Source organism: Mauremys mutica, chromosome 3, assembly GCF_020497125.1.
Source record: "Mauremys mutica isolate MM-2020 ecotype Southern chromosome 3, ASM2049712v1, whole genome shotgun sequence".
NCBI lineage: Eukaryota > Metazoa > Chordata > Testudines > Geoemydidae > Mauremys > Mauremys mutica.
This window is the reverse complement of record NC_059074.1, coordinates 3213835-3233976: the sequence shown is the minus strand read 5'-3', so window position 1 is coordinate 3233976 and position 20142 is coordinate 3213835. Positions and strand designations below refer to the sequence as shown.

The 20142-nt window shown below is 65.5% G+C and overlaps 1 protein-coding gene across 4 annotated transcripts in view; it reads right to left on the bottom strand.

The window, feature by feature from the left end:
- Nucleotides 1-20142, bottom strand: part of LOC123367685 (cGMP-dependent protein kinase 1-like) — a 58982-nt gene that overhangs the window by 5022 nt on the left and 33818 nt on the right. For 3 of the 4 annotated variants that reach the window (XM_045012082.1, XM_045012083.1, XM_045012084.1), the window contains 10 exons: nt 14853-14916; nt 12965-13042; nt 10131-10219; nt 9391-9456; nt 8653-8706; nt 6977-7021; nt 2512-2641; nt 2266-2396; nt 1565-1654; nt 428-569 (listed from right to left, as the gene is read on the bottom strand). In XM_045012082.1, coding sequence (XP_044868017.1) covers nt 428-569; nt 1565-1654; nt 2266-2396; nt 2512-2641; nt 6977-7021; nt 8653-8706; nt 9391-9456; nt 10131-10219; nt 12965-13042; nt 14853-14916 — 889 coding nt within the window. The remainder of the gene's footprint in view (nt 1-427; nt 570-1564; nt 1655-2265; nt 2397-2511; nt 2642-6976; nt 7022-8652; nt 8707-9390; nt 9457-10130; nt 10220-12964; nt 13043-14852; nt 14917-20142) is intronic. The other variant, XR_006578593.1, reaches the window with a different exon arrangement.

Here is a 20142-nt window from a genome sequence, read left to right as displayed (position 1 = left end):
GGGCTGGGCAGCACTTGTTGCTCCTGGTCCATGCGCGGCCTGGCACCTGTTTGCTGCTCCGGCCACCGCGCAGGGAGCCGAGGTCCCACGGCACCGGCACGGCGCCACCCAGCTCCTCCCCCGCCAGCGGCAGGAGGGCACAGCGCGGGCCCCGGGGGCAGGGATGGCGTGACCGGCCCAAGAGCCCTACCTCTGCTTTGGCAGCGTCCAGCCCTTCCTGGCACTCACCCGGTTGGGAACAGGTCCTCCCTGCGCTCCGGGTTCTGCCCTTCACCCCACCAGGCCGGCTGCCTTCCATCAAGAGCCTCCGGGAGGGGCCATGCCCCATGCCTCTCCCCAGTGCCAGGAAGAGTGGGGCCGACCCGGGCAGCTCCCCCCTAGTGCCCCACTGGCTGCTCCGGGGCCTGCCGGCCCTGCCCCCAGGTACCAGTTTGATGTAGCCCTGCTTGTCCAGCATCAGGTTCTCGGGCTTGAGGTCCCGGTACACGATCCCGTTGCCGTGCAGGTAGTCGAGTGCCTCCACCACGCAGGCTGAGCAGAACACGGCCACCTCCTCCTCGAAGCAGCGCCTGGGGGGCACGACGGCTCAGTGCCCACACGTCCGCCCTGGGCCCACGGCTGGCACAGCCCCCGCAGGCACAGCCCCCGGCCTGACCCCTTCCTATCCCCCAGCCACCCCACTACTGCCCTGCCCACACCACCTGCGAACACCACCCCCTGTGACGAAGTGGGGCTGTTCTTAATGTTTCCTCTGAATACTGTGCGGGTGCCTCAGTTTCCCCTAGGCAGTTCTTAAGTCTCCAGGATGCATAAATGGCCGACACTCTGTCTCCTGGCAACAAACGGCCGGGGCCCTTCCCCCTGCCAGGGGATGCTAAAGGGGAACACAGAGCTCAGGTGACCTCCTGGCCCGGGAAAGAGACAAAGGCCAGAGAGGAGGGGCTGGAGGGGGGTCAGTCTGGAGCTGGCTGGGGACGAGGAGTGAGGGCAGCCAGGGGGGTCTGGCTCACTGGGCCCCAGGATGGACCCGGCCCAGGGGTCCCGTTCTCTGTACCTACAAGCTCTGTGTTAGACCCTGTTCCTGTCATCGAATAAACCTCTGTGTTACTGGCTGGCTGAGAGTCACGTCTGACTGCGAAGGGGGGGGCAGGACCCTGTGGCCCCCCGGACCCCGCCTGGGGGGACTCGCTGGGGGAAGCGCACGGAGGGGCAGAGGATGCTGAATGCTCCAAGGAGAGACCCAGGAGGTGAAGCCGTGGGAGCTTCTTGCCCTGCAGACAGGCTGCTCCGAGGGAGAGGAGGCTCCCAGAGTCCTGCCTGGCTTGGTGGGGAGCAGCTCCAGAGCAGCGCCCGGGGACGCCGTGACACCCCCACCCTCCAGCAAACCTGCCCTGGCCCCGCCTGCCCCCCGCAATCCCGCCACAGCCCCCCGCACCACCTGCCAACCCCCTGCCCGCGGCCCCCGTCTGCCACAGCCTCACCCGCACTGCCGGCAGCGTGCCTGCTTCCCCTGCCAGCCCCCAGCCCCACACCGCCCCCCCTCCGCGTGTCCCCAGCTCCATACACCTCACGCAGCTTGGCCCACAGCTCGCCCCCCGGGCAGAACTCCAGCAGCATGTAGACGTCCTGGCTGTCCCTGAAGGTGCCAAAGAGCCTGGGGGAGAGGGCGAGAAGGGGTTAACTGGAGCCTCTGACCCCCTCCCCGCCACAGCATCCCTGCCAATGCCCCTGAGCACCCCCACCAGCGCCCCCCACTCCCAGGGGGTAGCCCCCCCCAGCAACCCCACCAGCGCCCCCCACTCCCAGGGGGTAGCCCCCCCCAGCAACCCCACCAGCGCCCCCCCCTCCTGGGGGCAGCCCCCCCAGCAACCCCACCAGCGCCCCCCACTCCCGGGGGCAGCCCCCCCCAGCACCCCCACCAGCACCCCCCACTCCCAGGGGGTAGCCCCCCCCCGCAACCCCACCAGCACCCCCACTCCTGGGGGCAGCCCCCCCAGCAACCCCACCAGCGCCCCCCACTCCCGGGGGCAGCCCCCCCGAGGAACCCCACCAGGGCCCCCCACACCCGGGGTCAGCCCCCCCAGCCACCCCGCCAGCACCCCCCCCTCCTGGGGGCAGCCCCCCCAGCAACCCCACCAGCGCCCCCCACTCCCGGGGACAGCCCCCCCGAGCAATCCCACCAGCGCCCCTCCCCCCCGGGGGCATCACTGCACTCGCTGCCCCCTGTGCTCTGCCCCCAGCCCAGGGCCCCGGGGTGGCACCTACCCCACGATGAAGGGGCAGCGGCTCCGCTCCAGCACCCGCTTCTCCGTGCACACGTGCTCCTGCTGCCGCCTCCGCACCACGTGTTCCTTGCGGATCCGCTTCAGGGCGAAGAGCTGCCCCCGCCCGCGCACCTGGGGGGAGCAGGGCGTCAGGGCGCCAGGCAGGGGCCCGGGGCTCTCGCCTCCGGAGGGGGGGCTTGGCACCCCCCAGGACTGGCGCTTGGCGGGAGGGGCTGCTTGGTCTCACCAGCTCAACTCTGCCAAAGCCGCCGGTGCCCAGGACCACAGGGAGCCCCTGGTGCTGCCCGTCCTCGTAGCGCACGGCCGCCAGGTCCTGGAGCCGCAGCGGAGCCGGGCCGGTCTCGGGGCCCGGGGCGCTGTGGGGGAGCGACCCACGGTGAGAGGCCGGACACACGGACGGCACCCGCCCCGCCATGACCCCACTCCAGCCTGACCCGGTGGGTCCCGCTCACACACCCCCTGCCCCAGGGCCTGGGGAGAGACCCCGCCTGCCGCCCCCGGGCAAAGGGCACTAGAGCCCGATGAGATCCAGAGCCGGCCCCCAGCTGCCCCCATGAGCCCGACGCACAACGTGCTCAGCACCGGGCCCAGCCGTGGGGAACGGCAGCTGGGGGGTCTCTGGGAGCTTGAGCAGGGAGCAGGGGCGGCTCTAGGGATTTTGCCGCCCCAAGCACGGCAGGCAGGCTGCCTCCGGCGGTTTGCCTGCGGGAGGTCCTCCGAAGCCGCGGGACCAGCGGACCCTCCGCAGGCAAACTGGTGCCGGCAGAGCGCCCCCCGTGGCGTGCTGGGGCCTGCAGCCGCCCCTGGCTCCTCCCCCCCATGGCTGTGACCCCCCCCAACCCCAGCCTCCCCCCCACAGCTGTGACCCCCTGTGACGAGCTGGGAATGTTCTTAATGTTTTCCCTGAATACGGTGTTGGTGCCTCAGTTTCCCCTATGCAGTTCTTAATATCTAGGTGGTGGGATCAGGGTGTGGGATTGCTGCAGAGCAAGGGGCCAGTGCACCTAAATGCCTGGCACTCTGTCTCCTAGCAACTGATGGCCTGGGCCCCCCCTCTGCAAAGGTGCCAACTGAAGGTGTTGGAGACAAAGGGATCAGGTGACCTCCTGGCCCGGGAAAGAGACAAAGGCCAGAGAGGAGGGGCTGGAGGGGGTTTCAGTTTGGAGCTGGCTGGGGACGAGCAGTGAAGTGCAGACGTGGGGGTCTGGCTCACTGCCCCCCAGAATGGACCTGGCCAAGGGGTCTGGTTCACGGTACCTACAAGCTCTGTGTTAGACCCTGTTCCTGTCATTGAATAAACCTCTGTGTCCCCGGCTGGCTGAGAGTCGCGTCTGACTGCGCAGTGGGGGGGCAGGACCCTGTGGCCCCCCAGGACCCCGCCTGGGCGGACTCGCTGGGGGGAAGCGCACGGAGGGGCAGAGGAGGCTGAATGCTCCAAGGAGAGACCCAGGAGGTGAAGCCGTGGGAGCTGCTTGCCCTGCAGACAGGCTGCTCCGAGGGAGAGGAGGCTCCCCAGAGTCCTGCCTGGCTCGGTGGGGAGCAGCTCCAGAGCAGCACCCGGGGACTCCGTGACAACCCCCCCAACCCCAGCCTCCCCCCGGCTGTGACCCCACCCAGCCACTACCTCCCCCCCACAGCTGTGACCCCTCCCAACCCCAGCCTGCCCCCCAGGTTGTGATCCCAACCTGCCCCACACACTCAGCTGTGGCCCTGAGTCACAGACTCCTTCCCCCTCATCAAAGGGAAACGGCTCAAGGGAGTCTGGGGTTCTTGGCTTTGCCCTGTGAAAGGTGCCCCCCTTGTTCTCAGGGGGGCTGAGGCCACAGGCCCACCCTTCACAGCATCACAGAATATCCGGGTTGGAAGGGACCTCAGGAGGGATCTAGTCCAACCCCCTGCTCAAAGCAGGATCAAACCCAACTCAATCATCCCAGCCAGGGCTTTGTCAAGCCTGACCTTAAAAACCTCTAAGGAAGGAGATTCCACCACCTCCCTAGGTAACCCATTCCAGTGCTTCACCACCCTCCCAGTGAAATAGTGTTTCCTAATATCCAACCTAGACCTCCCCCACTGCAACTTGAGACCATTACTCCTTGTTCTGTCATCTGCTACCACTGAGAACAGTCTAGATCCATCCTCTTTGGAACCCCCTTTCAGGTAGTTGAAAGCAGCTATCAAATCCCCCCTCATTCTTCTCTTCTGCAGACTAAACAATCCCAGTTCCCTCAGCCACTCCTCATAAGTCATGTGCTCCAGCCCCCTAATCATTTTTGTTGCCCTCCGCTGGACTCTCTCCAATTTATCCACATCCTTCTTGTAGTGTGGGGCCCAAAACTGGACACAGTACTCCAGATGAGGCCTCACCAGTGCTGAGTAGAGGGGAATGATCACATCCCTCGATCTGCTGGAAATGCCCCTACTTATACAGCCCAATATGCTGTTAGCCTTCTTGGCAACAAGGGCACACTGTTGACTCATATTCAGCTTTTCGTCCACCGTAACCCCTAGGTCCTTTTCTGCAGAACTGCTGCCCAGCCATTCGGTCCCTAGTCTGTAGCAGTGCATGGGATTCTTCCGTCCTAAGTGCAGGACTCTGCACTTGTCCTTGTTGAACCTCATCAGGTTTCTTTTGGCCCAATCCTCCAATTTGTCTAGGTCCCTCTGTATCCTGTCCCTACCCTCCACCGAATCTTGGGCACAACGGGGCCCCCATGTCGCAGGGGTTTCTCTGGCAGGAGCCGGGGGGGGAGGACAAGGTGGGGGCCAGGTATGTGTGAAGGGAGGACGTGTGGGGGCATCAGGATGGGGGTGCAGGGGGAAGGCAGGAAAGCCGTGGGGCTGGGGCTGGGGAAGGAAAGGGCCCCCCAAGCAGACACTCCATGGGTCTAAGAACCAGGCAGGGTCCATAGGCTACTGGGTCTGACTTACATGTGGAAGCTCTAGGGGCAAGATCCCAAAGCCAGCCAGCCCCCTTCCCAGCCCCCCCGCGACCGCGTGGGCCCCACACCCAGCCAGCCTTCCCTCCAGCCCCAACCCCCCCTGCACAGCTCTCCTCCCCCAGCCCCCCATTGGGAGCCCCCCCATCGCTCCCCCTCACCTAGGGGAGCCTCCCACAGGGTTCTGGCTGGGTTGCTTCCCCATTCCTGCTCCTGGGGGCAGCTACTGCCCCCACCTGCCCCAGCGCTGCCAGGCCAGCCTGATCCCCTCCGCACCTGGCCACAGCCGTTTATGGGCAGGGCCCTGGGAAGGGCCCGGCTGCCGCAGCTGGAGGCAGCGGGTTTGTCAGAAGGCACCTGCACCTCACACTGTGTTGGAACAGAAAGAAAGGACGCGCCTGAGAGCCTGCTGGGGGGCAGGGGGATCGGGGGGATAGAGGTGGGGATGGGGGCACAGGGGGGATCGGAGCTGGGCAGAGGTGGGTTTGGGGGCACGGGGGATCGGGGCTGGGGGGATCGGAGCTGGGCAGAGGTGGGGATGGGTGTGGGGGTGGGATCAGGGCTGGGGGGATCGGGGTGGGGCAGAGGTGGGGTTGGGTGTGGGGGGGGTATCGGGGCGGGGGGGATCGGGGTGGGGCAGAGGTGGGGATGGGTGTGTGGGTGGGATAATGGCTGGGGGGATCGGGGTGGGGCAGAGGTGGGGATGGGTGTGTGTGGGGGGATCAGGGCTGGGGGGATCAGGGTGGGGCAGAGGTGGGGATGGGTGTGTGGGTGGGATCAGGGCTGGGGGGATCGGGGTGGGGCAGAGGTGGGGATGGGTGTGTGGGGGGGGGATCAGGGGGGGGGGGATCAGGGTGGGGCAGAGGTGGGTTTGGGGGCACGGGGGATCAGGGTGGGGCAGAGGTGGGGATGGGTGTGTGGGTGGGATCAGGGCTGGGGGGATCGGGGTGGGGCAGAGGTGGGGATGGGTGTGTGTGGGGGGATCAGGGCTGGGGGGATCAGGGTGGGGCAGAGGTGGGGATGGGTGTGGGGGGGGATCGGGGCTAGGGGGATCAGGGTGGGGCAGAGGTGGGGATGGGTGTGGGGGGGATCAGGGCTGGGGGGATCGGGGTGGGGCAGAGGTGGGGATGGGTGTGTGGGGGATCAGGGCTGGGGGGATCGGGGTGGGGCAGAGGTGGGGATGGGTGTGTGGGTGGGATCAGGGCTGGGGGGATCGGGGTGGGGCAGAGGTGGGGATGGGTGTGTGTGGGGGGGATCAGGGCTGGGGGGGTCGGAGCTGGGCAGAGGTGGGTTTGGGGGCACGGGGGATCGGGGCTGGGCGGAGGGGCGGGGAGAGGCACTATGGAGATGGCTCCTGTGAGGGATCATTGGCCCGGTTCTGATTTACGATTCTCCAGTGTGTGTGCCGGTGTCGTTTCTGTATCTGGAGTCAGGAGTATTGACCTGTGTCCGGATTTCAGCCCCGCTGCTTGGGGTGACCCCGCTGCCAAGCCTTCGGGTACAAGGATGGAAAAGGCAGCGGGGGCGATGGCCCATCAGCGAGGACAATGAGCTGTGAAAAGCCAGGCCTTGCTGCCGCCCCTCCACACTGCCCTGCCTCAGCGCGGGGGGCTGGACATGGGGCCCTGGCGAGGTCCCTTCCAGCCCCACCCTTCTGACTCTCTGCGAGCCAGAGCCAGGGAGACCCGGGCGGAGGGGAAGGATCCCTCCAGGGCCGGCTGGGTCTGTGCGGGGCCCCGGGCCCCTGGGACTCACCGTCCGGGCTCAGGAAGGGAGGGAACCTCCAGCATGGCCACGTCTCTGACAGGGCGAGAACAAACCAAACAGGGGGTCAGTCCCCTGGGACCAGGACAGGAGCCCCTCTGCCACTGCGTGGCACCTGCCTTACAGGCCCCTGCCACTGCGTGGCACCTGCCTTACAGGCCCCTGCCACCCTGCCACTGCGTGGCACCCGCCTCATGGCCCCCTGCCACTGCGTGGCACCTGCCTTACAGGCCCCTGCCACCCTGCCACTGCGTGGCACCCGCCTCATGGCCCCCTGCCACCCTGCCACTGCGTGGCACCCGCCTCATGGCCCCCTGCCACCCTGCCACTGCGTGGCACCAGCCTCATGGCATCCCCTGCCACCCTGCCACTGCGTGGCACCCGCCTCACGGCCCCCTGCCACCCTGCCACTGCGTGGCACCTGCCTTACGGCCCCCTGCCACCCTGCCACTGCGTGGCACCTGCCTTACGGCCCCCTGCCACCCTGCCACTGCGTGGCACCTGCCTTACGGCCCCCTGCCACCCTGCCGCTGCGTGGCACCCGCCTCATGGCCCCCTGCCACCCTGCCACTGCGTGGCACCCGCCTCATGGCCCCCTGGCACCCTGCCCCTGTGTGGCACCCGCCTTACAGGCCCCTGCCACCCTGCCCCTGCGTGGCACCCACCTCATGGCCCCTTGCCACCCTGCCACTGCGTGGCACCCGCCTCATGGCCCCCTGCCACCCTGCCACTGCATGGCACCTGCCTCATGGCCCCTTGCCACCCTGCCACTGCGTGGCACCCGCCTCATGGCCCCCTGCCACCCTGCCACTGCGTGGCACCCGCCTCATGGCCCCCTGGCACCCTGCCCCTGCGTGGCACCCGCCTTACAGGCCCCTGCCACCCTGCCCCTGCGTGGCACCCACCTCGTGGCCCCTTGCCACCCTGCCACTGCGTGGCACCCGCCTCATGGCCCCCTGCCACCCTGCCACTGCGTGGCACCCGCCTCATGGCCCCCTGCCACCCTGCCACTGCGTGGCACCCGCCTCATGGCCCCCTGCCACTGCGTGGCACCCGCCTCATGGCCCCCTGGCACCCTGCCCCTGCATGGCACCCGCCTTACAGCCCCCTGCCACCCTGCCACTCCGTGGCACCCACCTCATGGCCCCTTGCCACCCTGCCACTCCGTGGCACCTGCCTTACAGCCCCCTGCCACCCTGCCACTGCGTGGCACCCGCCTCATGGCCCCCTGCCACCCTGCCACTGCGTGGCACCCGCCTCATGGCCCCCTGCCATCCTGCCACTGCATGGCACCCGCCTCATGGCCCCCTGGCATCCCCTGCCACCCACCGCCCCATGGCCCCCACCCCTGCCACCTGCCCCCATGGCCCCTCCCCCCTACCTCCCCATGGCACCCGCCTCATAGCCCTCTGCCCCTGCGTGGCACCCACCCCTTGGCATCCCCTGCCACCCTGCCACTGTGTGGCACCTGCCTCATGGCCCCTCTCCCCTACCTTCCCATGGCACCCAGCCCTGCCACCTGCCCCCATGGTGCCCCTCCCGCCTACCTTCCCATGGCACCTGCCCCCCATGGTCCTGGCTGTGCCTCGCCACACAGGGATGCCCTGGCCCCATGGAGGGGCAGTGTTAGCAGGACCCCCCCTCCCCATCCCCAGGGAGACACTCACGGCTCTGAGAGCTGCCTGGGCGTGGGGCAGAAGGGGCAGATCTCCTGGAAGTCTCTGCGGGGAGGGAGGAGACAGGAGGTGTTGGCAGGACCGGTGGAGGGTCCCAGCCCCCCAGAACAGTCTCTGCCCCCAGGAGCCAAGGCACAGCGCAGCCCCTGACCCAAGACAGGGGAGGGAGGAGCAGAGATGAAGGGACTTGGCCAAGCGCACATAGCAAATTAGTGGCAGTGCTGGGGAGAGAACCCAGGAGTCCTGGCTCCCAGCCCCGCCTGCTCCAACCCACCAGCCCCCCCTCCCCTCCCCTCCCAAAGCCGGGGAGAGAACCCAGGAGTCCTGGCTCCCAGCCCCCCTGCTCTAACCCACCAGCCCCCCCTCTCCTCACCTCCCAGAACCGGGGAGAGAACCCAGGAGTCCTGGCTCCCAGCCCCGCCTGCTCCAACCCACCAGCCCCCCCTCCCCTCCCCTCCCAAAGCCGGGGAGAGAACCCAGGAGTCCTGGCTCCCAGCCCCCCTGCTCCAACCCACCAGCCCCCACTCCCCTCCCAGAGCCAGGGAGAGAACCCAGGAGTCCTGGCTCCAGTTACTCTGGCTGGCAGGCCTGTGGAGGAAGGGGGGGTGAAGCCCGCCCTGGGCACCGCATGCCATGTCCGTGGCACCATGGGGCAGGGCTTGAAGTCAAGTCCCCTCTGCACCATGGTGCCCCCTAGCGTGGGGCTCCCGCCCCCTGGGGCCGACTCACTCCTTGGTGACGGTGATGCAGGCGACCTCCCCCTGCGCCCGGCAGGTGGCCGTCCGGCGGATGTTGCTGTAGAGAGGAGAGAGGCCGTGAGGTTGGTGGGGGGGGGGGACAGGAGACTTGGCGTCTCTACTGGGACGGGGAGCCGGGGACTGGGGTGGGGGGTGACTGGGGGTCTGCGCCCCGGGCGTGGGCTGGGAGTGTCCGTGTGGGGGCGGGGAGCAGAGACACTGGGGGCAAGTACCGGGGAGCCCACCTGTGCCAGGGGTGACAGGGATGGGGAGAGCGCCAGGGAGCGCACACGCGTGTGCACGGGGCGTGCGCACATCTGGCTGTGAGCACCCACGTGGGCCCCACGGTGCGTGTGTGTGTGCCAGGTCCCGTGGGGTGTGCGCGTGTGTGTGTGCTGAGCCCTGCGGTGTCCTTGTGTGTGTCGGGCCCCGCGGGGTGTGCGTGTGTGTGTGCGTGCGCGCGCGTGTCTGTGTGTGTGCATGTGCCAGGCCCCGTGGGGTGTGCCTGTGTTGGGCCCCCTGGTGTACATGTGTGTGCGTGTGTGTGTGTGGCAGGCCCCGCGGGGGGTGTGTGTGTGTGCGTGCGCGCGTGTGTCTGTGTGTGTGCATGTGCATGTGCCAGGCCCCGTGGTGTGTGCGTTGCACGTCCGGTGCGAGCGCCCGCATGGGCCCCTGGTGTGCGGGTGCCAGGGCCGGCTGGGCGGGGCCGAGGGGCTCCTGGGTGGCACCTACCGCAGCAGCGACAGCTCCCCGAAGTGCTCGCCGGCTCGCAGCACCCGGATCGGCTCCTCCCGCCCCTGCACATGCCTGCTGACCCGAACCTGCAGGGAGATGGGGGCTGGGGCTTCGCTCCTGGGGGCCTGGAGGGCCGGGGGGCAGGGGCCTCTGGGCTGGCAGAGGAGCCCAGTTCTGGGGGGCTGGAGGGGTGGGGGCAGGGGGCCCAGGGGCAGAGGAGCCCAGTTCTGGGGGGCTGGAGGGGTGGGGGCAGAGGGGCTCGGGGGGGCTGGAGGGGTGGGGACAGGGGGCCCAGGGACAGAGGAGCCCAGTTCTGGAGGGCTGGAGGGGTGGGGGCGGGGGCCCAGGGGCAGAGGAGCCCAGTTCTGGAGGGCTGGAGGGGTGGGGGCGGGGGCCCAGGGGCAGAGGAGCCCAGTTCGGGGGGGCTGGAGGGGTGGGGGCAGGGGCCCAGGGACAGAGGAGCCCAGTTCGGGGGGGCTGGAGGGGTGGGGGCGGGGGCCCAGGGGCAGAGGAGCCCAGTTCTGGCGGGGCAGGAGGGGTGGGGGCGGGGGCCCAGGGGCAGAGGAGCCCAGTTCGGGGGGGCTGGAGGGGTGGGGGCGGGGGCCCAGGGACAGAGGAGCCCAGTTCTGGAGGGCTGGAGGGGTGGGGGCGGGGGCCCAGGGGCAGAGGAGCCCAGTTCGGGGGGGCTGGAGGGGTGGGGGCCGGGGCCCAGGGACAGAGGAGCCCAGTTCGGGGGGGCTGGAGGGGTGGGGGCGGGGGCCCAGGGGCAGAGGAGCCCAGTTCTGGCGGGGCAGGAGGGGTGGGGGCGGGGGCCCAGGGCCAGAGGAGCCCAGTTCGGGGGGGCTGGAGGGGTGGGGGCGGGGGCCCAGGGACAGAGGAGCCCAGTTCTGGAGGGCTGGAGGGGTGGGGGCGGGGGCCCAGGGGCAGAGGAGCCCAGTTCGGGGGGGCTGGAGGGGTGGGGGCAGGGGCCCAGGGACAGAGGAGCCCAGTTCGGGGGGGCTGGAGGGGTGGGGGCAGGGGCCCAGGGGCAGAGGAGCCCAGTTCGGGGGGGCTGGAGGGGTGGGGGCGGGGGCCCAGGGGCAGAGGAGCCCAGTTCTGGGGGGCTGGAGGGGTGGGGGCAGGGGGCACAGGGGCACAGGAGCCCAGTTCTGGGGGGGCAGGAGGGGTGGGGGCGGGGGCCCAGGGGCAGAGGAGCCCAGTTCTGGAGGACCAGGAGGGGTGGGGGCGGGGGCCCAGGGGCAGAGGAGCCCAGTTCGGGGGGCGGGAGGGGTGGGGGCGGGGGCCCAGGGGCAGAGGAGCCCAGTTCTGGGGGGCTGGAGGGGTGGGGGCAGGGGGCACAGGGGCACAGGAGCCCAGTTCTGGGGGGGCTGGAGGGGTGGGGGCAGGAGGCCCAGGGGCAGAGGAGCCCAGTTCTGGGGGGCTGGAGGGGTGGGGGCGGGGGCCCAGGGACAGAGGAGCCCAGTTTGGGGGGGCTGGAGGGGTGGGGGCAGGGGGCCCAGGGACAGAGGAGCCCAGTTCTGGGGGCCTGGAGGGGTGGGGGCAGGGGGCCCAGGGGCACAGGAGCCCAGTTCTGGGGGGGCTGGAGGGGTGGGGGCAGGAGGCCCAGGGGCAGAGGAGCCCAGTTCTGGGGGGCTGGAGGGGTGGGGGCAGGAGGCCCAGGGACAGAGGAGCCCAGTTCAGGGGGGCTGGAGGGGTGGGGGCAGGAGGCCCAGGGCAGAGGAGCCCAGTTCTGGGGGGCTGGTGGGGTGGGGGCAGGAGGCCCAGGGGCAGGGGAGCCCAGTTCTGGGGGGCTGGAGGGGTGGGGGCAGGAGGCCCAGGGGCAGGGGAGCCCAGTTCTGGAGGGCTGGAGGGGTGGGGGCGGGGGCCCAGGGGCAGAGGAGCCCAGTTCGGGGGGGCTGGAGGGGTGGGGGCAGGAGGCCCAGGGGCAGGGGACTGGCAGTGTTTACACCTGGGCTCTCTGAGGGGAGCAGCACCCCGACCCCCAGGCTCCCCAGAGTCACCTGCCCGCCCCCGAACTGCCCCTGCTCCCCTGTGGCCGCGGAGCCGGGGGGGCTCTGGGCGGCTGGGGAGGGGAGGGGAGCGGGCGGGGGGGCTCCCCCAGAGGAAGGGGTGAGCGCGATCTGCCCGGGCTGGCTGCACGGAGGGGCTGCTGGCAGACAAGGCCCTGGGCTCGTTAGCCCAGCTGAGCGGGGAATGGAACCCAGGCGTCCGGAGTGCCAGGTGGGGGCTGCAGCCCTGCCCAGCTTCCCAAGAACCCCTGGGACGGGGGGTGAACTGTTGTCCCAACAGGGCGGGGGAGGGGAGGGGTCATGCCCCAGGCAGGGGAGGGGACGGGTCAGCCCGGGCCAGTCAGGGGGAGGGGGAGGGTCGGGCCCCGGGCGGGGGGGGGGGGGCGGGGGCGGGCCCCAGGCCGGGCGGGGGGTCGGGGGGGGGCGTGCCCCGGGCCAGGCGGGGGAAGGGAGGGGTCATGCCCCGGGCCAGGCGGGGGGGGAGGGGTCGGGCCCCAGGCAGGGGAGGGGACGGGTCGGCCCGGGCCAGTCAGGGGGAGGGGGAGGGTCGGGCCCCGGGCCGGGGGGGGAGGGGAGAGGTCGGGCCCTGGTAGAGAAGGGGAGGGGTTGGGCCCCAGGCCAGGCAGGGGGAGGGGAGGGGTAGTGCCCCAGCCAGGGCAAGGGAAGGGAGGGCTCGTGCCAGGGCAGGGGTGGGAAGGGGTCATGCCCCGGGCCAGGCGGGGGGAGGGCAGGGGTCGGGCCCCGGGCCGGGCAGGGGGAGGGGAGGGGTCGGGCCCCAGCAGGGAAGGGGAGGGGTCGGGCCCCGGGCCGGGCTGGACCCACCTCTCCTCTCAGGATGATGTAGAAGTTATTCCCCTCGTCCCCTTCGCGAACGATCACCTCGTCATGAGCGAATGTGCACTGCAGGACGGACACACGGACAGACCCGTCATCGCAGGACGGACACACGGACAGACCCAGGGAGTTTGGGTGCAGGAGGGGGCTCAGGGCAGGGGGTTGGGATGTGGGAGGGGGTGCGGGATTCAGGCTCCAGGCGGGGGTTCCGACCTGGGGCAGGGGGATGGGGTTGGGATGCAGGAGGGGGTGTGGGCTCTGGGAGGGAGTTAGGTGCAGGAGGGGGCTCAGGGCTGAGGGTGGGATGTGGGAGGGGGCTCAGGGCTGGGAGGGGTGGTCTCCGGAAGGGAGTTTGGGTGCAGGCGGCGGCTCAGGCCTGGGGTGGCATGCGGGAGGGGGTGTGGGCTCCAGGATGGGGCTCTGACCTGGTTTTTTGCCCAGGAGGTTGGGGAGGGGGTGCAGGCTCCAGCCGGGCAGTGCTGACCTCAGGCAGCTCCCGATCCATTGCACAGTGGGGCTCAGGGAGGGAGGCTCAGGGAGGGAGGCTCCGCATGTGTCCCGGAAGCGGCCTGGCATATCCAGCTCCTCAGCGCAGGAGTGGCCAGGCGGCTCTGCCCGCTGACTCTGCCCACAGGCGCCACCCCGGCAGCTCCCACTGGCCCCAGTTCCTGGCCAATGGGAGCTGCGGAGCTGGTGCTCGGGGCAGGGGCCGCACACGGAGCTTCCCTGATCGCCCCTGCGCCTAGGAGCTGGAGGGGGGACGTGACGGCTGCTTCCAGGAGCCACACGGAGCCCGGGCAGGCAGGGAGCTGCCTTAGCCCTGTTGTGCCCCTGACCAGAGCCGCCGGGGTCCCTTTTCCACCAGGCGTCCCGGTCGAAACCCAGCACCTGGCAACCCTGCCTACACGGACGGACACAGACAGGCCCAGCCCCGCGGGACAGACGCACCGACGGGCCCAGCCCCACGGGACAGACGCGCCGACGGGCCCGGCCCCGCGGGACAGACGCGCCGACGGGCCCGGCCCCACGGGACAGACGCGCCGACGGGCCCGGCCCCGCGGGACAGACGCCCCGACGGGCCCGGCCCCGCGGGACAGACGCACAGACGGGCCCAGCCCCGCGGGACAGACGCACAGACGGGCCCAGCCCCGCGGGACAGACGCGCCGACGGGCCCGGCCCCGCGGGACAGACGCGCCGACGGGCCCGGCCCCGCGGGACAGACGCGCCGACGGGCCCGGCCCCGCGGGACAGACGCGCCGACGGGCCCGGCCCCGCGGGACAGACGCGCCGACGGGCCCGGCCCCGCGGGACAGACGCACCGACAGGCCGAGCTCCATACGGACAGGCCTGGCCCCGTGGGACGGACACGCGGACAGCCCAGGCCCCATGGGCAGGGCCGGCTCCAGACCCCAGCGCACCAAGCGCGCGCTTGGGGCAGCATCCCGCGGGAGGGCGGCAGGCGGCTCCGGTGGACCGCCCGCCGACGTGCCAGCGGCGGGGCCGCGGGTCCCGCGGCTCCAGTGGAGCATCCGCAGGCACGTCTGTGGGAGGTCCACCGGAGCCGCGGGACCGGAGACCGCCAGAGCGCCCCCCGCGGCGCGCCGCCCTGCTTGGGGCAGTGAAATTCCTAGAGCCGCCCCTGCCCACGGGACAGACATGCGGACAATCCTGGCTCCGCGGGACGGACACGCGGAGAGGCCTGGCTCCGCGGGACGGACACGTGGACAGTCCTGGCCCTGCTGGACAGACACCAGTGCAGCCTCCCGTGTGCCGCTCCCGGGGCGAGGAGGCGCTGTCAGTGCCATGGGTCAGCCCCATCCCTGGAGGCGAGGGAGCCCGTGGGGCCCGTGGGACTGCACAGCTCCCAGCTCCTACCTCCTCCATGGAGTCCAGCAGCTTGGAGAGCTGAGCGTCCGCCAGGCCCTGCAGCGATGGCGCCCTGGGGAGAAGAGCGGGGCCATGTCAGCATGCTGCTCCGCCCGGCACCCAGCCCAGGGACCGGCACCCGCTGCCAACGGCACCCAGCCCGGGGACCGGCACCCGCTGCCAACAGCACCCAGCCCGGGGACCGGCACCCGCTGCCAAGGGGACCCAGCCCAGGGACCGGCACCCGCTGCCAACCGCACCCAGCCCGGGGACCGGCACCCCCTGCCAACGGGACCCAGCCCGGGGACCGGCACCCGCTGCCAACGGGACCCACCCTGGGGACCGGCACCCGCTGCCAACGGGACCCAGCCCGGGGACCGGCACCCGCTGCCAACGGGACCCAGCCCAGGGGACCGGCACCCGCTGCCAACGGGACCCAGCCCGGGGACCGGCACCCGCTGCCAACGGGACCCAGCCCGGGGACCGGCACCCGCTGCCAACGGGACCCAGCCCAGGGGACCCAGCACCCTGCCAACGGCACCCAGCCCGGGGACCGGCACCCGCTGCCAACGGGACCCAGCCCAGGGGACCGGCACCCGCTGCCAACGGGACCCAGCCCACGGGACCCAGGCCCAAGTGGGGTTCCAGAAGGAGACGAGAGTGACGGAGGCAGCCACAGGCATGGGAACTAGGGGTGCAGCACCCCAGGTATTACGCAGGGCTCTGCTCCCAGGCCCGGCTGCTGTTTCCATGCCGGGGTTTCGCACCCGCCCCCAGCTGTGGCCCCAGCCTCAGCCCCTTTACCCCGTCTGTGTCCCCCCCGCCCCGAGCCACGGCCAAGCTCCCAGTCCCAGCTCTAGGGGGGAGTGGGGGGCTGTGACGTTTATGAGTGTGATATAATATCTCATTGAAAGGTGACAAGGCCAGAAAGAGTTAATTACCTCCCAGACTGACCTGACCCAGGGCTGAACCTTAAGGACTGGTTAGAAATCTCAAGGGGAGGTGTTTGCTCAGGGCTTGGGATGTCAGCAAACAAGGCTTGTCTATTGCTAGAGCTTTGATTCAAAGATCAAAAAAGGAATATTAACATTAATAATGATACTTGAGGGAAATAGTATTATTGTCTGTGTGTCTCTTTGAAGGTTGTGGTAACCTGTGTCTGAACTGTTAATGGATAAATTACCCTGTGCTAATTGCCAGGATGTTTGGGAGAAGGAGAGTTAAGCCCATTGTTTTCTCAGGCCAAAAGGCTGCTGGAAATGTATAAGAACCCTGGGACACGATCCTGCTTCATCTCAGATCTGCTTTGGGTTTCAAGAGGGGGAAACCTTAAGCCACAAGGATTGAGATCCCCAGTCACTGACTGGAGCCACCCTGAATATGGACATTGGACTGTAACCTCTGGACTATTTCTAAAAGGACTTTTGGCAACTACAAGCTCATCTCTGCTGTGTCTGAACCTCAAGAACTGAATTCAAGTCTGTCTGTAGATTGATCTTTTAACCAACACTCTCGCTCTTTTCTTTTTTAATAAATTTTAGTTAATAAGAATTGACTATAGCGTGTATTTTGGGTAAGATCTAAGTTATAATTGGACCTGGGTGTGTGGCTGATCCTTTGGGGTTGGAAGAACCTTTTCTTTTATATGATGAGATAAGATTTTCAGGAATCATCATCATATCTGACAGCTGTGTCTGGATGAGGCCTGAGGCTGGGCACTTTAAGGGAACTGCGGGGTTTGGACTTCTGAGTAACCTGTATGGTAATATAGAAGCTGTTCTGTGTTGGTTGGTAAATCTAAGCAGGGCGTCCTCGCGACCTGGCTCCCTCCATGACCTGGCTCCCTGTCCAGCAGGGCGTCCTCGCGACCTGGCTCCCTGTCCAGCAGGGCGTCCTCGCGACCTGGTTCCCCAGCGATGGATTTGAAGTGCTGGGAGCTGGAGCAGCCCGTGAGATGCAGTGAAAACACGAGGAAGCAGGAGAGGCGGCGAAAGCGAGGACGGGGGCTGGAGAAGCCGAGGGCGAGAGGACCCACTGAGGGGAAAGTGGGGAAAGGCCCCAGGATGCCAGTTCTAGGGGAGCCTGGATCCCAACTTGTTGCCTGGTTGGATGAGGGGGGGGGATATCGGTTCCCACCTCCAGCCTTTGAGGAGGCCTGTGACCGAACCAGGCTGACCCCGCGGGCCGGCTCCACGTCTCACCCCCTTGCTCGGTCCCAGAGCCATAGGGGCGCCCAGCCAGATGGGCGGAGCCAATACTGGGGACTAGGAACAGTTCAACCAGGCTCCGCTGCTCACGTCTGAATGGGCACCTGAGGCTTATGGGAACAGGTTTTGGGGTGTGCAGAAGACCCTGGGGGTGACCCACATGGAAGCTCCCCCCCCCCCCCGCTGGGAGGATCTCCCCACAAATGAGGTGGGGGGAGGGGTCACTGCACTGGAGGATTGCACTGCGCTGCACTGCAACATAAGAACGGCCACACTGGGTCAGACCAAAGGTCCGTCTAGCCCAGTATCCTGTCTACTGACAGTGGCCAGTGCCAGGTTCCCCAGAGGGAATGAACAGAACAGGGAATCATGAAGTGATCCATCCCCTGTCACCCATTCCCAGCTCCTGGCAAACAGAGGCTAGGGACACCATCCCTGCCCATCCTGGCTAATAGCCATTGATGGACCTGTCCTCCATTAATTTATTTAGTTCTTGTTTGAACCCTGTTATAGTCTTGGCCTTCACAACATCCTCTGGCAAGGAGTTCCCTGGGCTGACTGTGCCTTGTGTGAAGAAATACTGCCTTGTGTTTCTTTTCAACCTGCTGCCTGTTCATTTCAAGTGGTGACCCCTAGTTCTCGTGGTATGAGAAGGAGTAAATAACACGTCCTTATTTCCTGTCTCCACACCAGTCACGAGATTATAGACCTCTGTCATATCCCCCCTTAGTCATCTCTTTGCCAAGCTGAAAAGTCCCGGTCTTATTAATCTCTCCTCATATGTAAGTCATTCCAGACCCCTAATAATTTTTGTTGCCCCTTTCTGAACCTTTTCCAATTCCAACAGATCTTTTTTCAGATGTGGGGACCACATCTGCATGCAGTATTCAAGCTGTGGACATACCATAGAACATAAGAACAGCCATAGTGGGTCAGACCAAAGATCCATCCAGCCCAGTATCCTGTCTGCTGACAGTGGCCAATGCCAGGTGCCCCAGAGGGAGTGAACCTAACAGGCAATGATCAAGTGATCTCTCTCCTGCCATCCATCTCCACCCTCTGACAAATAGAGGCTAGGGACACCATTATTACCCATCCTGGCTAATAGCCATTAATGGACTTAACCTCCATGAATTGATCCAGTTCTCTTTTAAACATTGTTATAGTCCTAGCCTTCACCACCTCCTCCGGCAAGGAGTTCCACAAGTTGATTGTGCGCTGCGTGAAGAAGAACTTCCTTTTATTTGTTTTAAACCTGCCACCTATTAATTTCATTTGGTGACCCCTAGTTCTTCATAGAATCGTAGAATCTCAGGGTTGGAAGGGACCTCAGGAGGTATCTAGTCCAACCCCCTGCTCAAAGCAGGACCAAACCCAACTAAATCATCCCAGCCAGGGCTTTGTCAAGCCGGGCCTTAAAAACCTCTAAGGAAGGAGATTCCACCACCTCCCTAGGTAACCCATTCCAGTGCTTCACCACCCTACTAGTGAAAAAGTTTTTCCTAATGTCCAACCTAAACCTCCCCCTCTGCAACTTGAGACCATTACTCCTTGTTCTGTCATCTTCTACCACTGAGAACAGTCTAGATCCATCCTCTTTGGAACCCCCTTTCAGGTAGTTGAAAGCAGCTATCAAATCCCCCCTCATTCTTCTCTTCTGCAGGCTAAACAATCTCAGTTCCCTCAGCCTCTCCTCATAAGTCATGTGCTCCAGCCCCCTCATCATTTTTGTTGCCCTCCGCTGGACTCTTTGCCCTTTTCTGAACCTTTTCTAGTGCTAGAATATCTTTTTTGAGATGAGGACACCACATCTGGACACAGTATTCGAGATGTGGGCGTACCATGGATTTATATAAGGGCAATAAGATATTCTCAGTCTTATTCTCTATCCCCTTTTTAATGATTCCTAACATCCTGTTTGCTTTTTTGACCGCCTCTGCACACTGCGTGGACATCTTCAGAGAACTGTCCACAATGACGCCAAGATCTTTTTCTTGACTCGTTGTAGCTAAATTAGCCCCCATCATATTGTATGTATAGTTGGGGTTATTTTTTCCAATGTGCATTACTTTACATTTATCCACATTACATTTCATTTCCCATTTTTTTGCCCAATCACTTAGTTTTGTGAGATCTTTTTGAAGTTCTTCACAGTCTGCTTTGGTCCTAACTATCTTGAGCAGTTTAGTATCATCTGCAAACTTTGCCACCTCACTGTTTACCCCTTTCTCCAGATCATTTATGAATAAATTGAATAGGATTGGTCCTAGGACTGACCCTTGGGGAACACCACTAGTTACCCCTCTCCATTCTGAGAATTGACCATTAATTCCTACCCTTTGTTCCCTGTCCTTTAACCAGCTCTCAATCCATGAAAGGACCTTCCCTTTTATCCCATGACAACTTAATTTACGAAAGAGCCTTTGATGAGTGACCTTGTCAAAGGCTTTCTGGAAATCTACGTATACTATGTCCACTGGATCCCTCTTGTCCACAGGTTTGTTGACCCCTTCAAAGAACTCCAATAGATTAGTAAGACACGATTTCCCTTTACAGAAACCATGTTGACTTTTGCCCAACAAGTTATGTTCTTCTGTGTCTGACAATTTTATTCTTTACTATTGTTTCAACTAATTTGCCCATTACCGACGTTAGACTTACCAGTCTGTAATTGCCGGGATCACCTCTAGAGCCCTTTTTAAATATTGGTGTTACATTAGCTAACTTCCAGTCATTGGGTACCGAAGCCGATTTAAAGGACAGGTTACAAACCTTAGTTAATAGTTCCGCAACTTCACATTTGAGTTCTTTCAGAACTCTTGGGTGAATGCCATCTGGTCCCGGTGACTTGTTAATGTTGAGTTTATCAATTAATTCCAAAACCTCCTCTACTGATACTTCAATCTGTGACAGTTCCTCAGGTTTGTCACCTACAAAAGTCGGCTCAAGATTGGGAATCTCCCTAACATCCTCAGCCGTGAAGACTGAAGCAAAGAATCCATTTAGTTTCTCCACAATGACTTTATCATCTTTAAGCGCTCCTTTTGTATCTCGATCGTCAAGGAGCCCCACTGGTTGTTTAGCAGGCTTCC